Source organism: Tribolium castaneum, chromosome 8 (genome assembly GCF_031307605.1).
Source record: "Tribolium castaneum strain GA2 chromosome 8, icTriCast1.1, whole genome shotgun sequence".
In the NCBI taxonomy this organism is placed as follows: domain Eukaryota; kingdom Metazoa; phylum Arthropoda; class Insecta; order Coleoptera; family Tenebrionidae; genus Tribolium; species Tribolium castaneum.
This window is the reverse complement of record NC_087401.1, coordinates 7,773,173-7,784,488: the sequence shown is the minus strand read 5'-3', so window position 1 is coordinate 7,784,488 and position 11,316 is coordinate 7,773,173. Positions and strand designations below refer to the sequence as shown.

The window sequence follows — 11,316 nt, the reverse complement described above, 5'->3', positions numbered from 1 at the left end:
TTTTCGAAGCAAAATCTCAACGGCCTGTTGGTCTAGGGGTATGATTCTCGCTTCGGGTGCGAGAGGTCCCGGGTTCAAATCCCGGACAGGCCCAATCAACTTTTTTCATTTTTTTTTTCAGTTTTTTTTGAACATAAACGAAACTACGTCTTATTTAATATCATTTGAAGAAAAAAATGTGGTAATGATGGCAATTAATTAAAAAAATTAAGTAATCTCTTTTATTTTTCGTATTATTTATGGTACATTTTATATAAATCAAAATCTGCCGCTTCGTTTCCGCCCGGTGTACTTCGAATCAGCCCTAACGTCCTTCATTTGTCTTCGTCGACGTTCTTTTTTCTCCAAAATCCAGTCACGACTATTCTTTAACGGTTTTCCACGCGCTTTTTTGGCATGCTCTCGCCTCGAAATGTATGAAACACCTGAGAAAATCAATCGATAGTATTTTTAGATCAACTTTGATGAAAATAACGCAACGTTGTGCAACTTTATTAGTTTATATTATGGATACTGCAAGCTATTATGACAAGTCAGGTTGGCCGAGCGGTCTAAGGCGCCAGATTTAAGCTCTGGTTCTCGAAAGAGAGCGTGGGTTCGAACCCCACACCTGACAAATTGAACTTTTTGTTTTTTTTATTAACATTTTACATGTAAAAATTTACTAAATTATTTTGCAGCAGCGTAATCCACACAAATCACATATTTCAAATGATTAATGATTTAATTTATGTTTAGTAGTGTAAAAAAATTATCACTGAATTAATCGGAATTGTTCAAAGTAGGGGGAAGTGGGTTCGAGCCCCGGTGACGGCACACGGTTCAACAATTTTTTTTTCTGTTAACTAATTCAGAAAACTTAAAAAATGACAAAACCGAATGCGTGCGTTTCTAAAATCTAAACCATTCTAAAAATAAAATTTGTTTATTTTTTCAATATAAAGAAGCGTTCTAGTCAATTTTTAAATTTATTTGTTATTTTTATTTTTATTTTAATTTAACAAGTAGCAGTAGTTAGGATATGTGATCCCTAAATTTAAAAAAAACAACTCAAATTTTGACTTTTTTACCTGTTTCTTCAATAATTTCCAAACTAAAAATGTAAAGGTCAAACTTAAATTAGATTTATTTTATTTGTTTCAAGTCTGAACTCTGTTGATAAAACAAGCGACTGGAAATTTTGTTTTACCTGATGAAAAATAAAAATGTTTGGAAAAGAAATTGTGTTGCTTTTGATCACCTATGAATTACTTTTCTGTTAGTATTTTGTTTTTTAATTCCAACACAAGATTTTTTTAACTTAATGACAACTTTCCAAATTTGAATAAAATCTTTGAAAGGGGTACCAATCTTAGAAACGCAATGAATTCCTGTTTCTTATCTTTGGTCAATTTCTAATGTATGTTTAATCGTAACAAGACTAGGTTTTTTTGCAAAAATTGGTTGAAAAATCATCGAATTGGAGCGAAACTGACGTTATTTTAGCTTGTTTCACTGAACTTGATTCTCTGTTAAACCAGAGATTCGTTTATTTTGCAAAATTTTGCCAAAAAAACGAAGAGAAAGTGAAATTGACGTTATTTCATTGCTGCAAATTTATTTAAATTTTTAAATTTGTTATTTTTATTTCATAAAATTTTATTTTAACAAGTAGCAGTAGTTAGGGTATTTGATCCCTAAATTTAAAAAAAACAACTCAAATTTTGACTTTTTTACCTGTTTTTTCAATTTTTTTGGAATTGTTAATTAATTAGACAAGTTGTAATTCCAGACTGATTTTTTTAATTAGCGTGTTTCTTGACGAAACTTAATTCTTATAGGTGTAGGAGGCATAAAAAAGCCAATATAAATAAGAAAATCAAAAAAATCCCAGGTTCGAATCCCGCTGAGAACTTTTTTTTTCAATAACTGTGTCTACAACAAATCCAAGTGCTTTACTATCGGTGTTTTATATCAATTTCAATCAAAATTATTATTATAACAACTCAAACTTTTACTTTTTTTACCTGTTTAAAAAATTTTTTTTTTGGAATTGTTAATTAATTGGACAAGTTCGTATTCCAGTCTGTTTTTTTAATTAGGTTGTTTCTTGATAAAATTTAATTCTCATGAGTGTTGGAGGCAAAAAGAAACTAATAAAATACAAAAACAAAAATCACAGGTTCAAACCCTGTGCTGAGAACTTTTTTTAATAACTGTGACTATTAGCTGTTTCAAAACAATAAAAACGCCAACGTCGCATTTTTTCTCAAAATTAGCTGTTATAAATTAATAATGCACTTCAAAAAAATAATAGCTTATGTAATTTACACTTTCAATCACACACCAAACCATTAATAACTATTTTACAATTTTATCAATCTTATTTGAAAAAATTATTTGGTAAAATGCGACGTTGGCCTTTTTATAGTTTTGAAACAGCTTATACAACTAATTTCAAGTGCTTTATTATCGCTAACAACTCAGACATTTACTTTTTTACGTGTTTTTTTTTTTGGAATTGTTAGTCAATTGGACAAGTTGAAATTCCAATCTGATTTTTTATTAGTTTGTTTATTTATAAAAAAATCTCACGAGTGTTGGAGGCAAAAAGAAGCCAATATAAATCAGAAACTCTAAAAATCGCAGGTTCGAATCCTGCTGAAAACCTTTTTTTTTCCATAACCATTCCACTTTTAACCAAAATTAATTCTGTAACCCACCTTGTGATTCCTCCTCTGTCCCCAATCCCTTCGGCAACGGCATATTTCCCCCTGTCATCAAGACCAAAAAAAACTTTTTCGCTTTAGTTGAATTCGGAAAATCAACAACAACCCCGCCATAAAACCCCGCTTTCATTGCTTGTGCCGTAACCAACTCCATTTGTTCGCTATTTTCGGGATAAAACTGAAAAACGGCCCGTGCTGACCGGCTCTAGAACCCCAACATGACAAAAAACCTCTCACAATTAACCAAACACAAACCAGACACGCATAAAGACTGCTAAAAAACTTGTAAATCCTTTGAACGGGATTGTGCGACTTTTTATCAGCATTGCACAACCACTGCAACGCGCTTATGCTAATCGCGCCATCGAACGACCCGGCCCGAAAGGGGCACCCTTGCCCCATGTCTGACAACAAAACGTCCCCCTCGACCTCCCTTTCAAGGGCCACATCTAACATGGCCTTGGATATGTCCATACCGACCCAGAAGTGCCCCTGATCCTCAAGGACGCTCCCGCTAAGCCCCGACCCGCAACCTATATCAAGCAAATAACACGGCTGGTCTTCAGGCAACAAAAGGAGCTCAACTGCACGCTCACTCATCTGCATTTGAATATCAATAATTCGAGAACTAAAACGAGTCACAATGAGTAAAAATTGCAAAAAAGCGGCCGTTTCTATACTTTTGAGTGTACTTCCGGGCCTCATCTTCGTTGTAAAACTAAAAGTTAGGTTAGGTTTAGGGTCAGAATTGGGGGCGTACTTACGATTTCGGGTGGCGCCAAGTGCTCAGGACGCGACATTGGTGTTTATTTAGGACCAAAACAATAACAACACATGTGCTATCTTAGGATTAAAAAGTAATCAGAATTGAGGTTAGTTAGGGTGAAAATGACCACTAGGGAATTTGTCTGTTTTAATTTCACGAACTCCGACCCGAACGTTTGTGTAGTAATTACAATCTGCCATCTATTGTGTTACTCATGGTATTTTGGGTGATAGTAATTGAATAGCGTTCAATTCCATTCGTCTAAATAAATTAGAAACGCAAAAATAGTTTTATGTTGGTACGGCTGCCCCTCCACCTTGCCCACCAACGGTTTGTTTTGGCGCTTTGGAGGTTATGATGCCCCATTGTCGGATTTCAAATTGTGTTTAAAATGTACGTTGAGAATTTAAAATTGGATTTTTACGAATTTCTCACAGGCAAAGTAAGTCCCCCTTTTAATTGTCGCCCACTTAGCTGCCCCTTTTAGCGCATTTTGTTAATGGTCCACTACGACATCGACAGCATTTGTGCGTGTAAAATCCTCCAAAACCTCCTAAAGTACAAGGAGATTCTCTACACCCTTGCCGTAATCCGAGGCGTCGAGGACCTGAAGCGCTCGTATCGTGAAAACAGCAACGACGTTAAATATTTCGTCTTGATTAATTGTGGGGGCACTGTGAACCTAGTCGACTTGTTCGAGCCGGAAGAAGACGCGATTTTTTTCATCATCGACTCGCACAGGCCCACACATTTGGATAACATTTACAGTGACGGGCAGGTCCGGTTGTTGTGGACCTCAGAGGAGGACTTAGAAGTGCCCGACTTTCACGCAGTTTATCGTGACGATGTCAGTGGCCCCCTTCTTACGGTCGATTTTTTTATCGTGTGATTACAGAGCGATGAAGAAAGCGACGAAGAACCCGAAAGTGGGGACGAAGATGAGGGAAGAGCTGCCAAAAAACGGAGATTGAACGAAGAAGCGATTCTAAAACGACGCGAACGCAGGCTTTGGGAAGCGAAACGTTTCGATATCATTGCGGAATACTCGCAATACACGTACTACAACAAGGCTGTAAGTTTTTAGTCGATTTTGAAATTAAGTTGGTGACACTGATTTTTTCTCCAGAGCGCGATCGCGATGTTTAAACTCGCGTGGTTTTTGAATAAGGACGATAAGGACTTGCTTTGGTTGGCAATCGTGGCGCTGACAGAACAGTACATTTTAGGCAAAATTGAAAATTCGCAATATGTTCTTGCAGTTGGGGAATTACAGTCGCATTCAAACCGATTAAGGAACAGATCGAATGATACCGACGGTTTAACTTCACTTAGAATCACATATGAGAACGATTTGAAATTAGTTCTGTACAGACATTGGTCGGTTGAGTCTAGTCTTAAGTATTCAATGTTTACGGCGTGCAAATTGAAGTTGTGGTCGCATAGAGGGAGCAAGAAATTGTACGAGTTGCTGGCCGATATGGGGTAAGTAGCCGTTGATTTTTATTTATTTTTTAAACACCCTGTATATTGTGGCTTATGAGTCTTTGGATGAATCAATTGTGAAGCTATTTTTTAATGAAATTATTATTTACTCGTATAATTTCCACGGCGTTGACAGGCTCAGCTCAATTCAGCTTGCGTTTTTTTTAAGATAAACTTTGTCAGATAGGGTTTGATTGCTTGAAATACTCTGTATAAAGGAGTGTCGAGTGATTGTATTTTTTTGGACGTATTGAAGTTTAAATCAATTTGTTTGTGCAAAATTTTATTTTTTACTTAAAAAAAAATATTTAAAAAGTATACAGTGAACCTACTAAAAGTTTATTTTTACTGTATTTAAAAACTAAAAACTAATTATTATTCTTATTAGAAATTATTATTAGAAAAGTTAGTTGCAAAGCGTTTGTTTATTTCACCTAAAAAGAAACTAAAAAACTTCATTGAAACTAAAAAAAAAATTGAAAGTTTTTTCTTTATCTCTAAGGTGACCAAAGCGAGTTTATCTCAGTTAACAAGTTTAAAGTGCATTACAGGTGTGCTCTGTATACCGGGTGTTCTAAAACCGGCGCACCAACTCAGTGGTGTGTGAGACATAAGGAATTGCTTACATACAGGGTATATCAGAAATACGTGTTAATTTTACCACGTAATAAAACTCATGAAATACAGCAATACTGCAACTTAAGAAAACTCATCAAGTACAACAACTTTTCTATATCACATTTTACAAAATTCTTATTTACAATTTTCACTGTTTTCCTCTTTTCTTTAGTGCAAACGAGCCGGTCAGTGTTTAATAATTAGTTTGTATTCATAGCAGTAATTTTCATTGTTTTAAATTGTTTAAATTGTCCGTTTTTATTACAACGAAAATAGTTCGGCTCTTAAGTAAATTTGTGAATTTTTTATTGAAAATTTACAAATGAAAAGATGTTTTATTTGTTGAGTTCTGTTACCCGTTAAAATTAAGACACATATTTCTGATATACCCTGTATAAAGGTAAAAATAGTAATTTTAAATAAATGCTATGTGCCAACGTTGTCAAAAATTCTTTTCTTGTAATTCTTTGTAATAAATATTAAATAAAATATAAAATCACTATTAATTAATAATTAAAATTTTGTCATTTCTTTTACAAAAAGTATACCTAAAAATTTACTGGCCCCAAAAATAACAATTATTTTATTTTTTATTTTTTTGGGATTAACGATGTTTTTTTACACAAAACGACACTAATGCTGATTAATTCAGTTAACTAATAATTATTAATAATTGGAATAAAATTTACCGACGTTAGGACAGCTTCCATAAAAGGTTTTAATTAAAACGTCGAGTTGCAACGTTTCGTTTATATGTATAATAAACTTCATCAGGCTTAAATTATACATAAAACTACAATATCACCACAATTGATTACAAACCTTTTAATATTAATAATAAATAATAAATAGTTACTAAGTAAACGAGTTATTAAATGAACATTTAAATTTAAATTAAACCAGTTAAGAAATATTTGATTTCGGACAATTTCTTTTATTTAAGAAACATAAAATAATATAAGAAATTAAAGTTAAAAGATCGTCTTACTACCAGCTTTCAAGTCAATGATCTTCCGTAGAAACTAGTATGAAATGGTGATTTGTAGGATGCGAAATTGTGTATTATTTGTTCCATTCCACTTCACTAAATCATAAAAAAGTGTCATCAAATGGTAGTGACATATTTTTAATTTTCTTCACATTTTTTATGTAATTAAAATCTGCGACGATCGTATATTTGTTTAATTGAAAATAACTTTAACATAGCTTATTTTGATAATTTCACATTTTTTACTTTAATAACCGTTCACAAAATTTCTAGTTTATTTACACCTTCTATGTAAAATAATTTTTCCATGACCAACTACTTTTAAATATTTTAAATTTATTTTTTATCAAAAGTATGTAAAAGTATCAAACTGTATTTATATTGTTTTAAGTTCAGAAAAACATAAGCTTTTCGAAAATGTCAGCCAACTATGATTTCTATTTAAAAACATACAATTTTAAGTTATTACAGCTAAACGAAAGGTTTACAAAAATCGCTGATAACATTATTAGATTCTCTGTGCCTGTATAATGTTTTTGCTTTAAATGTGTATCTTTTATAATAAGGAAGATATGATTTTTAAAGATTTCACTAAAATGTCAACTTTTGTTTATAAATTGAAAACAAAAGACGATAGCGGGATTCGGTTTTTACCAAAATTATTTTCTCAAAAAACGGACCCGAGAATGTGTCAATATTTTTTCTCTAAACTTCTTAGTTTCGGAGATACCACATCCGAAATGCCGCACCTTGTACATAATATTTAAAATTATTTTTACTTAAAAAAATCAAGGATGTGCCAAAAAGGTAAGACATACTTAATAAGTCAAACGGCTTATAAATTATGTTTAATTTTATTTATAAAGCTCATGCTTATACTTTTCAATGATTCTCCCTTAAAAAAGATCCAAGGTGGGTGGCGGCAACAAGGTGGGCTCATTCTCAACTTGCAGGTTGCCCTTATCGCAGAGCCAGCAGGCGTTCGAATCAATGGATCTCCAACTACGTAAAGAATTCCACCAAAGTATTGAAAAATTATCGGAAAAATACAACTTAGAAGATTTAGTTTTTACCTCATTTGTGTTACAATATGGCTACCGGAATAAATATTGTGCGTCTGACATTGTGTACGCCATGTTTGCAATTTTGGAGTCATCGGTGATTTATCATTTTGATAATTCTCTCACATAAATAGCTGTTTTTAGCCGAAGGAAACGCCAGAAGAGTGTTTTAATTCGGCACTTGATTGCCTCACTCGTAATAAAAAAGACGTAGTACAAAAAGCAATAGAACGTGCAAAGATAATCACAAAGACGATTTTTAAGACTGTACAAGCGGCCATTGATATGAAACAAATTATCACAGCCGGGAATTTTGTTTATTACATCATACAAGAAGTGAGTTGAATTGTTAGTCAAGTTGTTTGATTTTAATTTTTGTTTTATAGGGTTGTTTAGACTGGTATATGTTTTCAAACCAATATATTTTGTTATTGTTGGCACAATTTATATTACGGGCTTATGTGTCAATGTCACGGAATCGTAAAGCCCCTGACTTGCCTTTAATTATTTCAGCACCAAAAAATCTAGATTTAGGGACGTGTGTTATTTTGGGGATTCCACCGCTGAGGCAAAATTCACCCAAAAAGTAACTAAACTAAACGTACAGCCGCCCAAAAAGAAAATGACGCGACCATAAACCAATCCCATCATAAATCCTTTAATTTGCTGTTTAATATGTTTTTTAAAGTAAAAGGTTTTGTTGCAAAATAATTGATTTATCGCGGAAAGAAAAAAATTAAGAAAGGATTGAGTTCGAAAATCTTAAAGCAAAGTTTTAAAGCTTCAAGTTTTCTTAAAGTTATAATTTTTCATTTCCAAAAAATTTGTGGCAATTCAATTTAAAAAAGAGATTATTTTTTGTGGGTTCGCTTTTTTGAATTCAACAACTTATAAAAATTAAACAGATACAAAATGCAGTGACAATTTAACTACTTAAATAATTTATGAATTGGAAATGGTATTGTAAATAAAATGAAATAATAATTGGGCATTTAGAACCGGTTAACTTTACAGAAAGCGAAATTAAAACTTAATTCGGAATAAAACTAATTCGACATTAAGTTGCCACTGAAAATAGATTGACAAATGTAAAGTTAATCTCAGAAAAATTTTTATTGCAATTAAAATGTTCTGTAAACCGACTCTTGAACTTATTTTGCATTAATGAACTAATAATTTAAATTTGCAAACAAATCGACAATTTTTCTGCCCTCTTAAAGGGTCAAAACGTCGTGACAAACTTGATTTTTTTTAATCTTTCATTTGTTTTAAAAAAAATTATAAATGGTTATCAGTTTGAAGAAGAATTGGAAAAATTTGGTCTTAAGTTATCTCTTGTGGTGACTGTGGTCTTGTGTAGGTGTTGTTAAATATTTCCAGTGAACCTTATTTGCAGTAATGGTCAAAATTTTAATCATGGTATTTCCATAAATGAAATACTTTAATGTTCATTGATAACTTTTTTATTCTGGTTACACTAATTGAAACATTTAATAAACAAAAATTTTAATAAAACCTTTTTTGTGGTTAATAATTAAAACGATTAAAAGTACAGACATCTTTACGTGAAATTTGAAATACAATTGTATTACTATAATTTTGTTTTCTATTTTGTTTTATGAACAATTTATGGACAGTTTTATGGATATTTTTCAACTTTTAATACAGTTAGAGCTTTAAAATTTTGTATATCATTTAAATCGACCATTCTGAGTTCAACTAAATTGGTTTCAAAATGCCAAAATGCTTTCGGAACTACAAAAAATTGACGCCAAGTTTGAAATTTTTAAATAGTAACCACACATTCTTATTGCATATCTGAATTCACCTTCTCAAGCTGAGTAAAATTTACCCAAGTTGTTGGTACTTACCTGTTATAGTTTTCGATATATGTCAATTTTTTTGTTAAAATTTTTATTTGCAAGAGTTTATCTAAGAAATCACATCCCTTGAACCCTTTGCGATAAAGTGAATAATTTTTTTGCAATTGATAACCGAAGGTTTGCAGAGCTTTCTAGAATTTTCGAAATTGTCAACTGTCAAAATTCATGGCTAGTATGATTTTTCAAAATGGTTCTCAAAAAACTGCTATTAACTCTGTTTTTTCAACTCGAACGACCCCCTTTTTTTAATGGCAATCGAAAGAATATCCATATTTATGGTGACTTTTATCAACCCGTCCTATACCTATTTCATACAGTTTTTGAAAAAAATCCCAAAAACGGATTTTACTTTTTAATTTTCATAGTTAATCAAGTAGACCAGTAAAATGGTCAATAATTGTCAAACTTCAATATTTTATTTAGTTTTTAGCTGGTTCATTATCCAATAAGCAACAAAACTGAAAAGTAACTCAGTCAGTCTGCCATCGGATTTGGAACTTCTTGAACGAAAATGGTGAACAAATCGAACATTTGTTTTAATTAATAGCACAATTTTGTCGTATTTTTCGAAAGTTTACTTGATTAAACATGAAAATAATGAGCTAAAATTCAGTTTTTTGCGATTATTTCAAAAACTGTAAGACATAGATATAGAAGATGTTAATAAAAGTCTGCATAACAATTGATGTTTTTTTTGACTGCCATCAATCATTTCATTAAAAAAACTCTTTTATAATCATTTTTTAATCATCTTTTTTAAAAAATCATATTAGCCTTGCAATTTGACAGTTGGTAATCCTAAAGACTTAAAAAGACTCTTTAAACTTTTGGCTATCAAATGCAAGATTATTCACTTATTGTAAAGGGTTCACGAGCTGTAATATTTTAAATGAACCCCCGCAAATGAAAATTTGTATAAAAAAATTGACATACGTCAAAAACTATGACAGATAAGTACTAACAACTGGGTACATGTTACTCAGTTTCAAGAAGCGAATTCAAAAATGCAATAAAAATAGGTGGTTACTATTTCAAATTTCAAAGTTGGCGCCAATTTCTTGTAGTTCCGGAAATTTTGTCATTTTGAAAATAATTTTGTTGAACTCATAATGGTCGATTGATTTAGATTGTATACAAAATCTTAAAGCTCTAGCTATATTAGAAGTTAAAAAGTTTATAATGTCGGCCCCAAAAGAATCAGCCTGTATAATTTGTAGCAGTGAGATTTTATAAATAATAATTATTTTTTAATTTAAAATATTTTTTGGACAACCGATAGCAAAGTGATCTTTCAGTCTTTAATGAAAATACTACACCGACAACAAAAAGAAATGATCTTTTTTTTAATTGTCACTTATTTTATTTTGCAACAAAAACTTTAATGAAATAAATAAATCTTCAATTTTTTTCATTAATTCGCAAAGAAATAAGGTTTTTTATGGACGCGTCGTTTTCTTTTTAGGCAGCTGTACAATTTGGTGATTTTATTTTTATATTGTGATTTTAGTAATTTAGGCCGGGCCTTTGAGGAAGCAGCTGAAAATATAAATTATGAAGTCTTGTCGGATTATTTTGACACTTCTTGTAAGTTAATTTTTTTGTTTGTTTGTCGAAAGTAGTGGATTTTTTCAGATTTTGAGATTAATATCAAGGACAGGACGAGGTTTTTTGACGCATTGACTGCACTTTTCGACAAATAAAATAGTGTAAATAATTTTTTTTATTTATTTTTCAATTGTATATAATTGTGTGAATTGACACTATTTTATAGGTAATTAAATGCTACAAAACAACAAACTGTACACTTTTG

General features: G+C 31.5%; 2 protein-coding genes and 2 non-coding genes across 5 annotated transcripts; 3 read left to right on the top strand and 1 right to left on the bottom strand.

Annotated features, from left to right (window-relative positions):
* Positions 1–21: 21 nt before the first annotated feature.
* On the top strand, positions 22–93 carry TRNAP-CGG (transfer RNA proline (anticodon CGG)). Its single transcript has one exon. It is a non-coding gene; the product is annotated as a tRNA-Pro (tRNA).
* Positions 94–207: 114 nt separating this feature from the next.
* LOC661160 (uncharacterized protein) lies at positions 208–3,651 on the bottom strand. Its single transcript, XM_967339.5, has 5 exons — positions 3,473–3,651; positions 3,389–3,426; positions 2,964–3,336; positions 2,703–2,913; positions 208–425 (listed from the first exon to the last, which is right to left on the bottom strand). The coding sequence occupies exons 1-5, from the start codon at positions 3,506–3,508 to the stop codon at positions 259–261; spliced, it is 825 nt and encodes a 274-aa protein (XP_972432.2). The 5' UTR covers positions 3,509–3,651; the 3' UTR covers positions 208–258.
* On the top strand, positions 533–616 carry TRNAL-UAA (transfer RNA leucine (anticodon UAA)). Its single transcript has one exon. It is a non-coding gene; the product is annotated as a tRNA-Leu (tRNA).
* Positions 3,652–3,720: 69 nt separating the features above from the next.
* On the top strand, positions 3,721–11,303 carry Cdc45 (Cell division cycle 45). Of its 2 annotated transcripts, XM_008196836.3 has the most exons (10): positions 3,721–3,916; positions 3,962–4,321; positions 4,370–4,546; positions 4,601–4,956; positions 7,516–7,720; positions 7,768–7,959; positions 8,010–8,209; positions 11,014–11,090; positions 11,139–11,212; positions 11,278–11,303. In XM_008196836.3, the coding sequence occupies exons 1-9, from the start codon at positions 3,866–3,868 to the stop codon at positions 11,204–11,206; spliced, it is 1,686 nt and encodes a 561-aa protein (XP_008195058.1). In that variant the 5' UTR covers positions 3,721–3,865; the 3' UTR covers positions 11,207–11,212; positions 11,278–11,303. The 2 variants fall into 2 exon arrangements, with proteins under 2 accessions (XP_008195058.1, XP_015836574.1); XM_015981088.2 differs by having other exon boundaries at positions 11,139–11,303.
* Positions 11,304–11,316: the final 13 nt, after the last annotated feature.